Genomic DNA, 21,695 nt, shown 5'->3' on the forward strand with positions numbered 1-21,695 from the left:
CTGCAACTTATTGAAATAAAATCTGAGTGTGCGAACATTTTATATCATTCAATCTGCTTGGCATTTAGTAAGCCCTTTCACTTAGAAAATTCATCTTTTAACTGTTTTTCCCTACCTCATTTTCTGCTATTTCCTTCCCTTTGTTTTCTCTATTTTCTCCGTTCTCTCTTTCTTAATCTCCTCTTGGAATGATGGTGAACCTGCATGACTAATCTATATCACTCTCAGTTATGTCTTATGTTTTTCATCTTTTTCTATATTTTGCTTTCTTATACTTACAGATCTCCTTCACTTCCTCTTCCAGTCTTCATTAAAATTTTAAAATTGATATTGATAGTTTTGTTTTTTTAAGAACTCTGTGTTATACTTTAATTATTTCTTCCCTCCTTCCCACCCTCCTTCTTTCCCTCCCTCCTTCCTTCTGTCTTTTTCTTTCATAATATCATCCTATTTTTATGTTATGGATGCATGCCTTCTCAAATACCTCTTCCATATCTAGTACTTCTATTAATCATCACGATTACTGTACCCCAGGTCACTTCCTCCCTCTGTCTCTGCCAACTCTAAGTTTGGAGCCTCTCTTCTGTTCCTCTAGGAAAAATGGCTTCCTTTTGCCCTGTAGCCTACCTACTGCTGTGCAGTCCATCATTTGGATTTATTCCTCAATACAATTCTACCCATTCTCTGTCTTCCAGATATTCTTCAAAGTTTCTAGTACACTAATGGTCCTTTTCCCAATGTCAGTGTTGTTGTAGGTTTATTCCCTTTCTCCAGTCTTTCTGATATTTCTGAGAAGATAAAGGATATATGTTCATTTTGTTGTCCTGAACAGGAAATTGCCCTTCCTCCTCATAGTTTTGTACACTTCTCTTCCAGTTATCTTCTTATAGTCCTAACTTTATGACTCATCATTTCTGTCACTGCTTTCATTCTTGAGGTCTAATAATCCATGCTCTACTGAACTTGCTTTGCAATATCTCTCTTACCTTGTTCCTTTGAAAATAATTTAGTGATATTTTATTAATAATAATGATTAATATATACTAGACTTACTATAAACATGGCATTATTGTATGTATCTTGTGGGTATTCATTTACTCTTTATAACTACCTTTATAGGTACTATAAAGTGAGGTAGGTACTATTATTATCCCTATTTTACTGATGAGAAACTGAGGCAGAGAGAGAATAAATAACTTTCCCAAGGTCATTCAGCTGATGAATAGCAGAGCTAGGATTTGAACCCAAGCATTCTTCTCCCAGAGCTAGTACTTTTAGGCATCGTGCCACTTGCCAGTTACTGGGGGATCAGATTAAGAATTAGGAAACTTTAACACTTGAAAGACGTGAACTCCACTACTTGGCATTTTCATCTTTGGCTTTAGGCTGGACACTCTAAGTGCCTCTGGTTATGTATATCAGTTCAAGGAGAAAAAGAATACAGTAGTCTGGAACTGAGGATAGTTATGTAATCCTAATGTTTACGGGTTAAACTGAGGATTTCAGACCAAGTGAAGCTTAAAGTCCTGGGAAAGCCATGAATTCTAGTGAAGTCATGCATGTTCACAGGCAAAGTGGAATTGCCTGGCCTTCTGTGCAATAACCCCCGGCTGGAGAGTCATCCACTGCAAGCAGCATTACCTGGAAAACGAATTCATTGTGAATTACGGTGTGAATGTCAAAAAGTTTCTGTTTTCTTTCCAACATTATTGAACATTTTCGAACACACATTTTTGAACACACCTTTTTTGAACCTGAAGATACAGGTTGTTAGAAATGCTGCTTTATTGATGTTATCTCAGGTAATTTCACTCTTTATAATAACAGTTTGCAGCAGCAAGGCAATATATTGCCATTTCATTTGTTGATTTGAGAGCGATTTAGGTGGATTAGCAGAAGCCAAAGGAATTATTTGAGGAAATTACCTATTTATTGATTAATTATTAGTCTGTTTTCACTTCTTAGAGGCTCTCAGATATTATTTTCAGCCCTTCCCCAAATCAACAAAAGATGGAAATAACTATAGAAAAATGAGAGACCACAAAATTTATGTTTCAGAAATCATCAGTTGACTAACTTTAAGTTGGATGAATTATGGGAATTAACGTTTTCTCCAAACACCACAGGTCACAGTATCATTTAAATTGTACTGGAAATCCCACTTCATCTGGAAGGAGTGATTGTTGTACATTTCAGTGCTAGTACAAGCTTCTGCCCCAGTATGTGTTTCCCTGAAGCTGTCACACACTAAGAGCACGTATAGGAATGCCAGTCAGGAAGCTTAGGAGGAAGAATTCAAATTGTTCCAAAGCTAGGCATTCCCTATCATAAGGTCTCATTTAGTATATAGAATCTCACAGAAAATCAAATTAATCAGTGGAATGTTCTACAATTCATAACAAAAGCATGAAAAATAAGGAAAATATTTTCTCTATGCCTCCATTTCTTCATTTGTACAAAGGAGATAATGATGTTACTTACCTTATAGTGTTGTGATATTTAAAAGAGGTAATGCCTTTAAATCATATAAAAACAGAGCTTAGGACCTAGTAAGTGTTCAATAAATGTTAGCTATTATTATTAAATGTAATTAAAATTACGTTAATCGTGTTATGTATTTCTGATTTCATTCATCATATTCACCAATTCTTCTTCTATTTAACAGTGGAAGGTAAATTTAAAGCTTATTGTTTCCAAGCACTTACCCAAGTGATATTTCATTAATAATATTTCTCCTTCCCTTGCAGGATCTTTCCCCAACTTGATTTAGGAACTTTTGACATATAAAAAATAGATGTGTATGTGTGTATATGTATATATATATATATATATATATATATACACACACACACACACATACAGATACACACGTACATATGGCATGTTTTTGTCTTTGTGACTTTGAGCTGCTGGCAAGCTCATTGATAAACTTAATAATGTAAATGTAAAGCATAACCTCCATTTCTGGGCAGTCTGCCTATTCATATTGCCAACAGGGTCCAACATAGTCACAATATTGTGTCTTTAGATTGAAACAATGTGTTAAAATGAAAGTGGTTATAATAACTGATTAGAATTGAGTTCCTTGAGTTCTTTTCACTTCTCCCCATTACTATAACAATAATGAACATTTTACAATTCTTACTTTCGGAATAGTTTTCCTTCTTTAACCATTTTACTACTTGCTTGCTGGTGATAGTGGCAAGTAGAGGGTGGTTTCTTTACAGGGAAAGATAGATCATAAGTACACTGAGCTTTTAGGTGTGCATAGTTTGTCTCCAAAGCAGGGGGACTCTCATAATTGAAAATGAAACTTGAAATCATTAATATCTTAATACTGAAGAGGAAAAGGAATATGGTTAAAAATTATCAAGTTATCAAGTAAATATAAAGTTCACATTTGTGGGATATGCATACATGTAGATAATAAAGAAAAGACTGTGTAAGTTTTACATCATAATTTGTTCTCCCAATGGGCAATTTAGTTATTGACTAACAGTGTAACCTTTTTCTCTAACAAACCTCTGGACACTAAGTTAAACTAGCTAATTTCAGTCAATCTTCATGTGCTAAAGGAACTTTGAAGACCCAAGCTGTTTCCTCTTGACTTTTAAAATCTTGACAGAAAACACAAAGAGAAGGGTTCACAGCTAAGTGCAACCCCTCAATTTACTCCTAGAGCAAACCTCTGTGCAGGCATCACTTTGCCAGCACCCCAGGAGCCTCTTGTGACCCTCACAACACTACCAAATCTCTACAACTGAAAGGAAACTACTAGCCTGACATTTATGGTAATCATATCCTTGCCTTTTTTTTTTTTTTTAAGTTTTATCACCTAAGCATAGATCTGTAAACTCCAGAGTTTAATATTTTTGCTTGAATTTTAATAGTTTTTATCACCATGTGACATACATGTATAGCTAACACTTACACCAAAAAAATAGAACATTGCTTGTATCTCTTAATCACCCCCACCTCCTGCATCTACTTCCACCTCTAAAGGAGGCAAACATTATCCTGAATTCTAACGCTAAATATTAGTTTTGTCTGCTTTGAACTTTATATAGGAAGAATCATACAGTTTACATTTTTTGTGTGTGTCAGGGTTCTTTTGCTCAATATTATGTTTATGCGGTTCATATATATATATTTGCATTTAGGAGAAATTTATTTTTAATGCTGTACACTAGGCCATTGTATGAATATTCTATAGTTTATTCATTCTCCCATTGATAGGCATTTCGCCACCTCCCAGATTTTTCTATTATGAATATTGCTACCATGAAAATGTTAGTATAGGGGCTTCCCTGGTGGCGCAGTGGTTAAGAATCCACCTGCCAATGCAGGAGACATGGGTTCGAGCCCTAGTCCAGGAAGATCCCACATGCTGTGGAGCAACTAAGCAGGTGTGCCACAACTACTGAGCCTGCACTCTAGAGCCTGTGCTCTGCAACAAGAGAAGCTCACGCACCACAATGAAGAGTAGCCCCCTCTCGGTACAACTAGAGAAAGCCCGTGTGCAGCAACGAAGACCCAATGCAGCCAAAAATAAATATATATATAAAAAAGAAAATGTTAGTATATGTCTTTTTGTACACATATTTCTGAAAGACATATATATAAGGGTAAAATTGCTGAATCATAAGATAAAAATATCACTTTTAGGGGGTACTTACAAAAAATTTTGCAAGGTGGCTGTACCAATTTCTACTCCCACAGATCACAAATGACAGTTCCAGTTGCTCTATATCTTAGGAAATATTTAATATTGTCAATCTTTTCAATATTAGCTCCTTCTGGTGGGTGTGATTTGAATTCATATTACTGGTATTGATATTAAGAAAAATTGTACATGTTCTTGGTCATTTAGAAATACTTTATCATAAAGAGTCTGTTCATGATTTTTCCCCATTAAAAATAAATTAGATTCCCTTTTTCTTATTTGTAGGAATTTTATGCATTTTGTAAAATTTCAAACACATCTGCAAATAATCCCTCTTTTTTTCTTTTTCAGTTCTTATATCTTTGATTTCTTTTTCTTGCATTATTGCATTGGCTATGATCTCCAGTTAAATATTGAATAATAGGCATCTTCCTCTTAATCTCAATCTTAGTGAGAAAAACCTTTAACACTTACCATTAAGTATGACGTTTACTCTATGATTTCTATAGAAACACTTTATCTGTTTATTAAGTTTATTTCTAGTAGCTATGAGTTTTCAAATGAAAACATTTAATTTTTAAACTATAGATTTTCTTCTAAAGTTGTCTTTACTATCTAAATTGCGTATTTTTATATGTAATATGTTATTTCCATTCCATTCATATTTTTTTCTAATTTCCATTGTGATTTATTTTACAAAGGTTATTTAGAAGCTTACATTTGGTGATTTTGTTGTTGATATTCAGCATAATTTCACTGAGGTCAGAAACGATCCCCTTTGAAATTTTTGGGCATTTGTTTATTGGCCACCATTTATTTAGATTTTATAAACATTTCAACTTGAAAATATTGTGTATTTTATAGTTATTGAAAGCTGTTTTCCATGTACACATGGTACACGTTTGCTTATTATACTCTTTAAATGATATATGTGCTCACTGATTTTTAAGTTATCAATTACTGGGATAAATTTGTTAGTCTTCCTTTGTGTATTTGACTACTTCTTTTTCATTCAGTCAATTTTGCTTTATATATTTTGAAGCTGTTACCTAGTACATTCAAATGTGCAGTTGTAATACCTTTGTGGTGCATTGCCCATGGAATTTCTTTCTTTATACTTAGTAATGCTTTGTGCCTTAAATTCTAACCTGTCTTTTAGTAATATAGGCACATTACTTCTGGTTAATATTTACATAGGATTTTTTGAATCTTTTACATAAATCTTTATTTCCTGTGTTTTTGGTTATATCTCTTTTTATACCCTATATTTAGCTTGTTTCATATTATTCTTTCAATCTTTTTCTTTTAACTTGAGTTTATGGTTTATATAAATTTAATATAAATACTGTAAATTTAGATTTAAATCTATGATGTTTTTAAGTTCTACTTTTCTGTCTGCTCTGTGTTCCCTTTCTCTCCTTTTTTGCCTTCTCTTGGATTGATGAAAATTCTCTCCTTATTTCATGATTTATCCTCTACTAGCTTAGAAGTTAAGTACACTTCTCTTATTCTTTTAACAATTACTTTATATATTACAGCATACATTCTTAATTTATTAAATTATTGTCGAATTAATAATTTTTTCCTCTTCCCTGATGTTACAAGGACTTACGGTATTTTTAACTTTATTTTCTTCCCTCCAACATACACTATTGTTGTGTACTATAATTATATATTTTATATATATGCTATATATATATATATATATATATATATATAATATCTGGAGTATATATATATACCCCAGATATTATTATTTAATCAGTCAATATTTGCCCATATATTTACCAATTTAATTTTTCTTCATTCTTTTTGTATCTTTGATCTTCTAAATAAGATGATTTTCTTCCTCTTGAATAATTATCTTTATATCTTTTCATTAAGGTCATATGGTAACAAATTCTGTATTTTGTTTCTGAAAATAGCTGTATTTTTTTCACCTTTATTCTAATTGTATAGTTTTGTTTGGTATAGGATTCGAGGTTGGCAGTTATTTTCTTTAAGCATATTTAAAATATATAATTTTTTTCCTGTATTCTACTGTTTGTGTTAAGAAGTAATCTGAAATTCTAATTTTTACTGCTTTGAAGGTGTTTTCTTTTTGGGAGGAGGGGATCACTTTTAAGAGTTTCTTTTTATATTTGGTTTTCAACAGCTTTACTCTGAAGTGCCTAGGTAACTTTTCTTTGTAGTTATTCTTATTGGGGTTCATAGTGATTCTTTCATCTGTGGTTTGATTTTTTTATTGTCAGTTTTGGAAAGTTCTCACTCTGTATCTTTTCAAATTATATGACTGCTCCATTCTTTTGGGCTCCTCTTCTTTGCTCACTCTTCTGTATTTCCCATCCTTTTGTCCCTCTATATTGCAGTATGGATACTTGCCTATGGCCTGCATTTCAGTGCATTACTTTGCTCTTCACTTGACTTAATCTGCTGTTAAACTCATCCATTGCTCTCTTAATTTTACTGACTGGATTTGTTTATTTGAAAATTTTCCATTTAGTCATTTGTTATATAATTTATAGCTCAGTGACAAAATTCTCAATTTTAAACGTAGTCCGTGCACTTAATTTAAAATCTGTGTCTTACAACTATAATAAATGGAGCCCCTGTGTGTCTGTTTATAGTGTTTATTGTTTCTTTCCATTTGCACTCATCTTATTGCTTTTTTTTTTCCTTTTACTTGGTCATTGGTTATGTTTTAATTCTGTTTAGACCATTTATCTTCTTCATAATTTTTTGTAGAACTATTTTAAAGCCTATGATGGTGCTAATTTTCTCCATGAAATATTTGGTTGATTTGTTGGTAACTTCAGGATATACTAGGTTTATTATGTACATTACTTTTCAGGAGGTTGAGGAAAGAAAGGTCAAGTTACTTCCATAAAGTCATAGAGTAAGTGGCAGAGCAAGGGTTGGAGGAATGGTAGTCAAACCCTTACTTGTACTTTTTCTTGTATATGCTATACAGACCTACTAGCTACTAAACTGGAGAACTGCCATTCACAATGGCCCCTTGGGTACTTTTTATTTGTCAGTGTAAGCGAGTGATGCATTTGTGACTCTCATTGCTAGCAAACAAATAAGCAGTGTAGTATTAGATATTTGATAAACTGTAGGCAGCAAGAATTAGTTGGAATTTTTTACTCCATTTAAAAATTAACATGCATCACAACTTGGTATGGGAGATATCAGGAAATAGAGATTATATTGTGTTATTTAAAAAACAGAAAAATATGTGGAAACAATAGATTTCTGGACTTTATCTTTAAAATGAGAATCTCCACTCATGCAGCCAGTGTGCAGCATGTGCCCTTCTGACTATTAAAGTATAAATATTGAGAAAATATATATAAATTTGTATATATTGATATATGTATGATGAACGTTTGAAATCTTTCTTGGAAATTATTATAGGCATTATTATCTCTAATTTATAGTGTACAAAATTGAGTTCATTAAGTTTAAATAAACTCATTATACTCACACAGTTGGTAGGTAATGAGTCCAGAATTTAACCCTTATTCTGTTTTTCCAAAGCACTTAACATTTTCTAATCACAATCCAATCTTTTGGACTTGACAGTAGCAACATTAGATAAGGATGTGTGCTTAAAACAAGATAATGGAAAGCTCTGAGGTTATAAAAAAAATCTAATTTTTACTAACAAATAGGTAAATGAAGTGAATTTTGTAGTTTCTTCTTTGATTTTAAATAGAATTTTATTTAGTCATTGAGAATAGTTTTTTTTTTCTATAACATTGTGAGACGTTTATAATTTTAAAATTGTTTTCCCATAGGAATGTGTATAAAATACAATTCTACTCATCAGCTCCATCACCCAAAAAATTTTTCAGACAGAGTGACTTTTCCAAATGTAATAAGACCATTTATGATGTGATGCTCCACTTGAGTGGAAAAATACCACCTGGAATTACTTCAAGTCAGTCTTTACCTGTGGATTACACTGAAAGGGTGATTCAACTTCATTTGCAACATTCTTCACTTCGTGACTTTCTCAGGTAAGAGCATGGATGTACTAATTTAAAAATGTAACTGTGGCATGGATGGATAGATAAGTAAGTAGATGGGTGGGTAGATAGATAGACAGGCTTTGATATTATTTGTCTTTTTATAAAATATTTACTAAGTTTCTACAATATACATAACCCTGTAATACGTACCTTAGAGAAATAATAGAAAATAAGCATTTTATGACCTATTGAATTTATAATCTAAGGCAGTCATTCCCAAACTTTATCATGCATCCAAATCATTGTGATGGTGTGTTAAACAGGTACGGGTTCTTCCTCACAGAGAATATGATGCTAATTTGCATTTATAATAAGTTTGCAGTGATACTGATACTTGTGGTCCATGAACTCATTTTGAGAACCTTCAGGTAAGACAAATATAGAAATCTATTGAGTTAAAAAAGGGATGAAACCAATAAATTTATTCCTCAGATTACTGTTAATATAATCTCAAGTCCTGGATACTGTGAACTATTAGTCTGCATATTAAAGTGTCTTAATATTCAAATAATAAGCATATGAAATTTTCCAAAAATGGTTGATAGAAAATACTGGAAAAATACTTGTCATCATAATGTCTGTGTTCCTCTGCAGACATTAAGTGGCAATTGACCAAGAAATGGGAAAATAATGTTCATTAAAAGAGTCAGGGGAAAGGAACTTCTCTAGGCAGGAAACACAAGAGAAGGAAAAAACCTACAAGAAGAAACCCAAAACAATTAAGAAAATGGTAATAGGAACATACATGTCGAGAATTACCTCAAATGTAAATGGAATAAATGCTCCCACCAAAAGACATAGACTGGCTGAATGGATACAAAAAGAAGACCCATATATATGCTGTCTACAAGAGATCCACTTCAGACCTAGAGACCCATACAGACTGAAAGTGAGGGGATGGAGAAAGATATTCCATGCAAATGGAAATCAAAAGAAAGCTGGAGTAGCAATTCTCATATCAGACAAAATAGACTTTAAAATAAAGACTATTACAAGAGACAAATAAGACACTACATAATGATCAAGGGATCAATCCAAGAAGAAGATATAGCAATTGTAAATATTTATGCACCCAACATAGGAGAACTTCAATACATAAGGCAAATGCTAACAGCCATAAAAAGGGAAATTGACACTGACACAATCATAGTAGGGGGCTTTAACACCCCACTTTCACCAATGGACAGATCATCCAAAATGAAAATAAATAAGGAAACACAAGCTTTAAATGACACATTAAACAAGATGGACTTAATTGATATTTATAGGAGATTCCATCCAAAAATAATAGAATACATTTTCTTCTCAAGTAGTCATGGAACATTCTCCAGGATAGATCATATCTTGGGTCACAAATCAAGCCTTGGTAAATTTAAAAAAATTGAAATCGTATCAAGTATCTTTTCTGACCACAACACTATGAGACTAGATATCAATTACAGGAAAACAACTGTAAAAAACACAAACACATGGAGGTTAGACAATATGCTACTAAATAACCAAGAGATCACTGAAGAAATCAAAGAGGAAATCAAAAAATACCTAGAAACAAATGACAATGAAAACACGACAACCAAAAACCTGTGGGATACAGCAAAAGCAGTTCTAAGAGGGAAGTTTATAGCAATACAATCGTACCTTAAGAAACAAGAAACATCTCAAATAAACAACCTAACCTTACAGCTAAAGCAATTAGAGAAAGAAGAACAACAACAACAACAAAAAAACCCAAAGTTAGCAGAAGGAAAGAAATCATAAAGATCAGTTCAGAAATAAATGAAAAAGAAATGAAGGAAACGATAGCAAAGATCAATAAAACTAAAAGCTGGTTCTTTGAGAAGATAAACAAAATTGATAAACCATTAGTCAGGCTCATCAAGAAAAAAGGGAGAAGACTTAAATCAACAGAATTAGAAATGAAAACAGAGAAGTAATAACTGACACTGCAGAAATACAAAGGATCATGAGAGATTACTACAAGCAACTATATGCCAGTAAAATGGACAAACTGGAAGAAATGAACAAAGTCTTAGAAGAGCACAATGTTCCGAGACAGAAGCACGAAGAAATAGAAAATATGAACAGACCAATCACAAGCACTGTAATTGAAACTGTGATTAAAAATCTTCCAACAAACAAAAGCCCAGGACCAGATGGCTTCACAGGCAAATTCTATCAAACATTTAGAGAAGAGCTAACACCTATCCTTCTCAAAGACTTCCAAAATATAGCAGAGGGAGAAACACTCCCAGACTCATTCTATGAGGCCACCATCACCCTGATACCAAAACCAAAGATGTCACACAAAAAAAGAAAACTACAGACCAATATCACTGATGAACATAGATGCAAAAATCCTCAACAAAATACTAGCAAACAGAATCCAACAACACATCAAAAGGATCATACACCATAATCAAGTGGGGTTTATCCCAGGAATGCAAGGATTCTTCAATATATGAAAATCAGTCAAGGTGATACATCATATTAACAAATTGAAGGATAAAAACCATATGATAATCTCAATAGATGCAGAAAAAGCTTTCAACAAAATTCAACACCCATTTATGATAAAAACTCTCCAGAAAGTAGGCATAGAGGGAACTTACCTCAACATAATAAAGGCCATATATAACAAACCCACAGCCAACATCGTTCTCAGTGGTGAAAAACTGAAACCATTTCCTCTAAAATCAGGAGCAAGACAAGGATGCTCACTCTCACCACTATTATGCAACATAGTTTTGGAAGTTTTAGCCACAGCGATCAGAGAAGAAAAAGAAATAAAAGGAATCCAAATGGGAAAAGAAGAAGTAAAGCTGTCACTGTTTGCAGATGACATGATACTATACATAGAATATCCTAAGGATGCTACCAGAAAACTACCAGAGCTAATCAATGAATTTGGTAAAGTAGCAGGATACAAAATTAATGCACAGAAATCTCTTTCATTCCTATGCACTAATGATGAAAATCTGAAAGAGAAATTAAGGAAACACTCCCATTTACCATTGCAACCAAAAGAATAATATACCTAGGAATAAACCTACCTAAGGGGACAAAAGACCTTTATGCAGAAAACTATAAGACACTGATGAAAGAAAGATGATACAAATAGATGGAGAGATATACCATTTTCTTGGATTGGAAGAATCAACACTGTGAAAATGACTCTACTACCCAAAGCAATCTACAGATTCAATGCAATCCCTATCAAACTACCACTGGCATATTTCACCGAACTAGAACAAAAAAATTCACAATTTGTATGGAAACACAAAAGACCCCAAATAACCAAAGCAATCTTGAGAACGAAAAAGGGAGCTGGAGGAAAAAGTGAACCCTCTTGCACTGTTGGTGGGAATGTAAATTGATGCAGCCACTATGGAGAACAGTATGGAGGTTCCTTAAAAAACTAAAAATAGAACTACCATATGATGCAGCAATCCCACTACTGGGCATGTATCCTGAGAGAACCATAATTCAAAAAGAGTCATGTACCACAATATTCATCGCAGCACTATTTACAGTAGCCAGGACATGGAAACAACCTAAGTGTCCATCAACAGATGAATGGATAAAGAAGATGTGGCACATATATACAATGGAATAATACTCAGCCATAAAAAGAAACGAAATTGAGTTATTTGTGATGAGGTGGATGGACCTAGAGTCTGTCATATAGAGTGAAGTAAGTCAGAAAGAGAAAAACAAATACTGTATCCTAACACATATATATGGAATCTAAAAAAATAAGTAAATAAATAAATGGTTCTGATGAACCTAGGGGCAGGACACGAATAAAGACGCAGACGTAGAGAATGGACTTGAGGACATGGTGAGGGGCAAGGGTAAGCTGGGACGAAGTGAGAGAGTGGCATGGACTTATATACACTACCAAATGTAAAATAGATAGCTAGTGGGAAGCAGCCGCATAGCACAGGGAGATCAGCTCAGTGCTTTGTGACCACCTAGAGGGGTGGGATAGGGAGGGAGGGAGGGAGACAGAAGAGGGAGGGAATATGGGGATATATGTATACATATAGCTGATTCACTTTGTTATACAGCAGAAACTAACACACCATTGTAAAGCAATTATACTCCAATAAAGGTGTTAAAAAATTTTTTTTTAAATAAAAGTTTTGTTCATATAAAAAAAAAGTGTCAGGGGAGTGTTGGTAAACTTATACCACTTCCTCTGCCTACATTTGCAGTATCCTTGTCCACTGGAACTCTCCACATCCATAGGCAGCCTTATTACTCCATCATCCATGCTCCTGTACCACTAAATAGCATTTGTTACTTGTAGTTATTTATGTAATGTGGTTAATATATTTTGAAATATCATATTTTTATGTTTCTTTTCATGTGGAATTTACTCCATAGTTGGCCAGAGGTGTTCAGGTCCTTTAGCAGGAATGGGGATGAAGGGTAAGAAGAGGGCACTTATAGCAGGAATGCAAATGAAAGTTTCAGTGTTCATTTTTTTTTTTTTTTTAATTTCCAAATCAGAATTTTTCTGTCCCTAGCAATACTGTGGTCTTAAAAATTAGACATGGTACTGAACAAAATATTTTTTCTTTGTGTCTTAGGCTCTCACTGTCATGTCAATAGCCAAAACTGGCTTAAGTTTCTTGTGGTTGGAAGGGATATAGGAGTTTCAAAGTCACTGAAGGTGACTGAGTTAAGACCCAGGCAATCTTTTATGGAGCCTGACTAAATGAGAGGGACTCCATTGAATAGGTAGAAGAGTAGGAGATGGCTGGCTCTGCAGCCACAGCATTAATGAAAAATATATGATGACTGGGAAGTGGCTGAGTCAGTTATGAGACCCTCTTGGTCCTGGGTGAGACTAAGAGGAGAGACTCAGGATCCCTATCTCAGGCCTCAGTATCAGATGGCAACATGCCAGTAGGCTCCAGGTAGAGAGGGGGCATTTCCACAGAGACTGAGGATCCAGAAAAGTAGTGACAGATGCATGTACAGACACAAGAGCCCGTCTCCCCTACCTCATGAAAGCCCACTGCAGGGCTGATCCATGTTCTGAGAGGCCTTACACAATTTGGAGATCCCTTCTTTATAAAATAATATCAAATTCTAAATACAAAAATTACATACATAGCTTTAGAAGAGGCTCATAAAAGTGAGGAAACCTGAAGTTGAAGCTTTATTTAGTAGAATATAAATCTGCCTCTTCCCAGATGCCATCTTGTTGGGGGGATGGGAAGGTCTGAAATTTTGACTATTTATCCCATTTTGACTATTTATCCCAAAGAACAGAGTTACTGTAAAGAGACTGTTCAGGTTAGAAGAGACTAAGATATGTGAAGATCCAAGTCTACATTTCCCCCTGTTCCTCTACAGCCAGTCTGGGTGGGAGAATGAGGAAGATTCTGTTAAGGAAAACAGCACAGCTGTGTATAACAGTGTAAATTATTTTCAACACCACTGATTTATTCATGAGTCTGTGTACCCCACTAATTTTTAAGCATGCTGAGGACAGGAAGCACATCTCATTCATCTGGCATCTCTAACACCCAGAGTCATTGATAACATGGAATGTGGCCAATGTTCATTAAACATTTATTTATTAACATTGTCACTCACAGAGCTTTCGTTTTTGAGCTTATGTGGTGAAAGAAATAAAACTTTGAAATTGGATCTCAGGACAGTCATAAAACAGGAATATTTTGTGAAATATAAAAATTAGGGGTAAAAGAAGAAAAGGTAAAGGATTTGCATTCTAGGAGAGATTCCAGTGAGAGAGGGTCAAGTTGGAGAAAGGTGGGGTATGTACTATGAATGTCATACATTGAACATTATGTATAATATTAAACTATAAAGTCTTAAAAATAACTTTAAGTCATTTATTCCATAATACCTATATTAGTTTGCTAGAAAAACCATAACAAAACACCACAGACTGGCAGCCTTAAACAACAGAAATTTATATTCTCACAGTTCTGGAGGCTGGAAGTGCAAGATCAAGGTGTCTGCAGATTGGTTCTCTTCTGAGGCCTCTGGCTTGGCTTGCAGATGGCCGTCTTCTCTCTGTGTCCTTACATGGTCTTTCTTATGTGTGCACACCCCGCTGGTGTCTCTCTGTGTGTCTAAACTCCATCTTCTTATAAGGACACCAGTCAGATTGGATTAGGGCCCACTCTCAGGGCTTCATTTTACCTTAATCACCTCTTTAAAGGCCTTAACTCCAAATACAGTTACATTCTGGAATACTGAGGGTTAGGTTTTTAACATACGACTTTTGGAGGTACATATTTCAGATCATAACAATGCCATGTGTCTTCTATTATTAAAAAAATATATAAATTGGGTGTTATATTTTACAATAAATTTTATATTGCTGTATTTGAAATAATATGCTTAATGTTTCCTGTCTTTTGTGCCTGTTATAGAATGAATTGTGTCTCCCTAGAATTCACTTGTTGAAGCCCTAACCCCCATTATGACTGTATTTGGAGACAGGACCTTTAGGATGTAATTATGGTTAAAGATGTCATAAGGGTGGGACCCTAAGCTGCCTTCTTAGGAAGAGAGGTCTCACCAGAAACTGAATTGGCTGGCACCTTGCTTGTTCTTGGACTTCTTGCCTCCAAAACTGTGAGAAAATAAATTTCTGTTGTTTAAGTCACCCAGCCTATGGTATTCTGTTATGACAGCCTGAGCAGACTAATATAGTACCTAACATCCTTTTATATAATTTCATTTGTTTATAACCAGTAATCATTTTTATGATGTGATTTTTATTTAAAAAATAAACTTTTTTGATTTGTATTTTCCATAATATAAAACTCAAAATAGAAGCAGAATATAAACATCATATACCCTTCATTGAAACTGTAAAGTAGGATATCACATAAGACTGCTATAACTGTTACTTTCTAATTCCATTGATTTTTTTTTAACTTCGGTTAACATTTTACTGTATTTCCTTCAAGTCAATTTTATGCATATTTATTTCTTAGTTGAGATTCTCTTCTAAACATATTTTAATCCTGCTTTTTTAACTTAGCATAAACATTTCCCTGTTTTGTTAAAAACTCTTCACAAACATCACTTTTAATTACAAAGAGATACCGTTGTTTATGGAACCATTCCCATTCTGTTGGACTCATTGATTTTTAAACAAATTGTTCATACACCAAAATAAGTATACTTAGAAAAACTAACCCTCTTCCCTTTATAAGTATTGGGTTGGCCAAAAAGTTCATTCGGTTAAGGAATACGTTGTTCAATAAAGTTCTTGGTGAAAATGAAAAACGTCTATTTTTACTTAAAACCGAACAAACTTTTTGGCCAGCCCAATAAATTTATTTCCATTGATTTCACTTCTTTTATCTTTAAAAACTTTATATCCTTCTTACTTTTGCATGACCATTATAGTATCTTATTTAATGGAGTTTCATCTAAGAATGGAAATATTTCAAAGCAACAGCATAAGAAGTGATTCTGGAACAGTGCAGTGAAGTGGATTAAAGAGCATGACTTTTGAATCAGATGCAGACTTCAATTCTAGCTCTTTTGTACTTTTGTGACTTTGTACAAAGTACTTAACCTGTTTAAGCTCCAATTTCAATATCTGTAAAATTGACAATGATAATTCTTAAACTTCTTTGGTTGATAAAAAGTATTAGAAATAATAAAATGTGTATTACATGATGCATAGTAGATTATTATTATTAATTTAAATAAATTATGATCTATGGCTTTCATATGCCAAAATGTTTTCTTAAATTATTCCAGTGTGATAACCATTAGTGGCATACTGAAAACTGATTCTTGTGATATTATTTCACGAAATAGAATATTTTAAAAATCTGTTATATTAGAAATAAATGTTGTTATAAGAATGCCAGAAAACCAGTATTTGTCAAGTGTGTCTTTTATTTTTATTTTTAAAAAATTTACTGAAGGGGGTGGGATGAATGGGGAGATTGGGATTGACATATATACTCTTGATACTATGTATAAAATAGATAACTAATGAGAACCTACAGCACAGGGAACTCTACCCAGTGCTCTGTGATGACCTAAATGAGAAGGAAATCCAAAAAAGAGGGGATATATGTATACGTATAGCTGATTCACTTTGCTGTACTGTGTAAACTAACACAATATTGTAAAGCAACTATACTCCAATACAAATTAAAAATAATAAATAAACTGGAAATGAACCCAAAGATCATCTATTCAACCCCACTCACTTTTCACATAAGGAAAAGACTGTATTTTTCTTTAGAAAATAAGATCTTAATAGAAGTTAATGGCATTTTACATACATATTTAACAAGTTTCTAAGCGATTACTCTAAAGAGACTTCAATTTGGTGTTTTTTTAACATTACTTTTTCATATGAAAGTTATTATTTTCTAAAAAATTTTTTTACTGAAATATAGTTGATTTACAATGTTGCGTTAATCTGTGTTGTACAGCAAAGTGACTCAGTTGTATACATATATATGTGTGTGTGTGTGTGTGTGTGTATATATATATATATATATATATGTATATACTTTTTCATATTCTTTTCCATTATGGCTTATCACAGGATATTGAATATAGTTCCCTGTGCTATACAGTAGGACCTTGTTGTTTATCCATCCTGTATATAATAGTTTACATCTACTAATCCCAAACTCCCAATCCTTCCCTCCCCCACCCCATCCCTCTTGGCAACCACAAGTCTGTTCTCTATGTCTGTGAGTCTGTTTCTGTTTCGTAGATACGTTCATTTGTGTTGTATTTTATTTATTTTTTAATAAATTTATTTATTTATTTATTTATTTTTGGCTGCCCTGGGTGTTCGTTGCTGCTTGTGGGTTTTCTCTAGTTGTGGTGAGCGGGGGCTACTCTTTGTTGCGGTGCGCAGGCTTCTCATTGTGGTGGCTTCTCTTGTTGCAGAGCATGGGCTCTAGGCGCACAAGCTTCAGTAATTGTGGCTTGCGGGCTCTAGAGCTCAGGCTCAGTAGTTGTGGTGCATGGACTTAGTTGCTCTGTGGCATGTGGGATCTTCCCGGACCAGGGCTCAAACCCGTGTCCCCTGCATTGGTAGGCAGATTCTTAACCACTGTGCCACCAGGAAAGCCCTGTGTCGTATTTTAGATTCCACATATAAGTGATATCATATCATATTTGTCTTTCTCTTTCTGACTTACTTCACTTAGCATGATAATCTCTAGTTCCATCCATGCTGCTGCAAATGGCATTATTTCATTCATTTTAATGGCTGAGTAATATCCCATTGTATATATATCCCACATCTTGTTTATCCATTCATCTTTCAATGGACATTAAGGTTGTTTCCATGTCTTGGCTATTGTAAGTAGTGCTGCAATGGACATTGGGGTGCATGTATCTTTTCAAATTATAGTTTTGTCTGGGTATATGCCCAGGAGTGGGATTGCTGGATCATATGACAACTTTATTTTTAGTTTTTTGAGGAACCTCCGTACTGGAGGTTTTCATAGTGGCTGCACCAATTTACATTCCCACCAACAGTGTAGTAGGGTTTCCTTTTCTCCACACCCTCTCTAGCATTTATTATTTGTAGACTTTTTAATGATAGCCATTCTGACTGGTGTGAGGTGGTACCTCACTGTAGTTTTGATTTGCATTTCTGTGATAATTAGCAATGATGAGCATCTTTTCATGTGCCTGTTATCCATCCGTATGTCTTCTTTGGAAAATTGTCTATTTAGGTCTTCTGCCCATTTTTTGATTGGGTTGTTTGTTTTTTTGTTATTCAATTGTGTGAATTGTTTGTGTATTTTGGAAATTAAGCCCTTGTGGGTCACATCATTTGTAAATATTTTCTCCCAGTCTGTAGGTTGTTGTGTTTTCATTAGATAAAATGGGAATTTTATTTAAATTTTTATGAGTTTAAAATAGAAAGCACAAGACTTTTAATTTTACCACTTCCTACACTTGGTCCTTAATGGTTCATGCGATAAATTAAATGCTCCAATTCAATAAGGCAAAAATTCTAATGGTCTTCTTGTTTTACAAAGTTCGTTGTGCTTTTAAAATCTAATGGAGTATTAACTGTGAACAAAAGAAAGAAGTTTCGTTACTTAAATAAATCCTTATTGTTTGTGCATTATAAAAATCAGTTTTCTGATAGCATCATTAAACTCTATGGTACTTGTGATCGTCATGTTATTCTTGGAGCATTATTATTGTCACAGCTCCCAGTAGTGTTAACATTAACATGGGTGGTTTCTGTTTTGACATTTTATGGTATGAGGATGCAGGTATGGAAGAATGATTTTGGAATTAAAGCCAGGCTATTCAAATTTATTGCTCTTTTATCAGCAAATACATGCCTATCAGGATATGTTGGCTGTGATAAAATTCTTCAACATTTAGAAAGTGACAGTATGGTTAATAAAATTGGGTTGTTAATCCAAGATATGTGCGTATGTTTCATTATGGAAATAAATGTATTAAGGTTCAAAATAATCATAAATGTTATTAGCTTTCCCATTTAAATTTGATGTGAGTGAGGAGTTCTGTACAAGTGAAATTATATGTTTTACACAGTAAACGAGAAAGTATAATTTTGCAGATTAAGTTTAGAATTTAATAACTCATTTCAATTAATTTTCTTCTACTCTGTAAACTCAGAAGAAGGTTCAAATAGAAAACCTAGCATAAATGTAATCAAATGTAAAATGTAATCAAATCAATTATAAGAGTCAACTCTATAAAACTACTAACCACACATAAAATCTATTGACAAAAGATAATTGTAAATATTGTCTTATCGTTTGATGAAGTTAGGCCTTGAGATATATTCAGAATGAAAAGAATGAAACAAGTCTCATGTAGAGGAGGAAAACGAATTATTCCTTTACCCTTCTAAGTTCTTGGCTAAACCCTAAGAATAAAAGATTAACAGGAGGAAAAAAACCATACTCAATTACCTATGTAAGTAGTATGGTAGCCTCAGAAAGATATGACTCAGAAGGCAGCCAGAGGATTGAGGTTTATGTGCAGTCCTGACCTAAGGTGAACAGGGGTCTAAGGCTTCAAAGGGTGGCAGGGGGGTGGAATTTACTGGAAGGTGAGAGGAGGCAATGTTTGGTAAAGAAAGATTGCCCTGCCAGATAAGTCTCCTCAGTGGAAAAGTTATCTGTAGTAACTTAAAGGGGATGCAGGCCCCCTTTCTAATGTAAATTTGCTTTACAAATGTAGATTTCCCTTACAAATGGATAACTTCTACTCTGTTTTCAAAGCTTCTCCTGTCTCTGCAGTTTCTCCAAATAATTGGTATGCCAAAGAGGCATATTTTAGGGTGGCTTATTCTGCTACCCCTCACTTCAAAGCAGCCTCTGTAAAGTGCTGTTAAAGAACAAAATTCAGCTGAGTAAATTTTAAATATCTTCCTGGCTTTCAGCAATTCATCAGTCAGCATTCAATCTAGCAGATAGAAAGGAGCTCTGAAGAGGTATAAAAGGCAAGAGATTTTTATAGGCAGAAGGGGGCAAGAACAGGAAGTTGAACTGAGGCAGTGAGAGGGAACAGAATATGTCACCCCCAAATGTCCCCCTTTGGCGTGGGGATTGTTTTGAGCTAATGGCAATTGAGAACCAGCAGACTCATGAAAAGCATTTTACGTCTCCTGTAACTGCTTAAAAGAATTTAGATAGGGGGCCTGTCCCAGGAAGAGAGCTGTTACCAGCAAGAACTTTTTACAGCAGAAAGACTTATTTTCATGGCATGGCAGACATTTGTTTACCAAACACTTGTACTTCCCATCTTCCCGTGAATTTTCTTCCTCCTCTTTGAAGCCCCAGATCCCTACCCCCTTCTCCTAAGCTCAGCATAGTATGTAAACCTCAACTGCCTGACTACCTTTGAGTCTTCATGTCTTTGTGGGGCTCTCCTAGGTACGTAATTAAATTTGTTTTTTTCCCCTGTTAATCTGTCTTATGTCAATTTGATTACTCGACCAGCCAACGAATTTAGAAGGGAAGAAAGGAAAAGTTTTCTGCCTCTACAGCAAAAAAAGCAGATTGGTTATTCCAAGCTTACTTTACTTTAGGGAATGGCAGGTGTCTGTCAGGCAGATAACGTAAGTAGTGCTGATCAGGCGATTCCTGATTGACTGGTTTAAGATTCCATTTCTGGGAGACGCAAAACTGTAAGAAGTCTTGATTTGGTGAAGTGGGGCTTAGTATAAGCAGCTCCATTTTGGACCTGTTGTCTTGTCTTTAACAATGCAAAAATGCATTCTTTGGCCTCAATTTGCTACTGAGGGCCTACTCTCTGCTGAGCACTATGGAATACTCAAATGAATACTGTGTGGTCTCCCTCTTCAGGAAACTCTCAGTTTAGTGGTTCCCTGATAGTTTTCCTTAGGCTGTCAGTTGCATTTGATAGAAGCAACTATTTCCTCTTGAGATCCTGTCTTAGCTTTGCATGCAAGGAAGTATTCCAGTTTCTTCATAAGACTCTGAGCTGTTTGTTTTACCTCTAGGATTTCAAGTTAATGGACATCATCTCATTGAATTCTTACATAGGCTTTAGTGCGGCTACTTCTGCTAAGGAGTGGTGTACCATTAAAATTAGATTTTATTTAAACCTATAGTAATTCCAGTGTAATGAAGATACACAGGAATAATGCAAATGCAGATGGGAAATGCGTCAAAATCAGAGAAGGAATGATGTTTGTTTTCCAAACAAAGGAGCTTTATGTATGCAACATGATTTCTTCCACTAGCTTTGACTGGCCCAGGGCCACAGCAAACTTAACAATTCTGGAACCATGCTGTCTGCTCCCACTCCCACAAACATGGCCTTCCTCTTCTCATTCATCTGTGCTATCTTTAAGGTTTGAGCTTTCAGAGTCATCTTTCTGCTTTTTCTTTTTCCCACTTTTCACTAGTTACAGGACTGCAAACTGCTGAGGGTGTTTATAGAGTTAAGTACTAGATCTGGCATTCTCTGTTAAATGCTTATGGTAAATTCTCTGTTAAATG

General features: G+C 34.4%; 1 protein-coding gene across 1 annotated transcript in view; it reads left to right on the forward strand.

Moving 5' to 3' along the window:
• CFAP47 (cilia and flagella associated protein 47) overlaps nt 1-21,695 on the forward strand; it is a 431,032-nt gene that overhangs the window by 102,000 nt on the left and 307,337 nt on the right. The window contains 1 exon segment of the mRNA XM_082377789.1: nt 8,464-8,685. Within this exon segment, the coding sequence (XP_082233915.1) occupies nt 8,464-8,685 (222 nt within the window).

Source organism: Balaenoptera borealis (genome assembly GCF_965194805.1).
Source record: "Balaenoptera borealis genome assembly, chromosome: X".
NCBI classification, from domain to species: domain Eukaryota; kingdom Metazoa; phylum Chordata; class Mammalia; order Artiodactyla; family Balaenopteridae; genus Balaenoptera; species Balaenoptera borealis.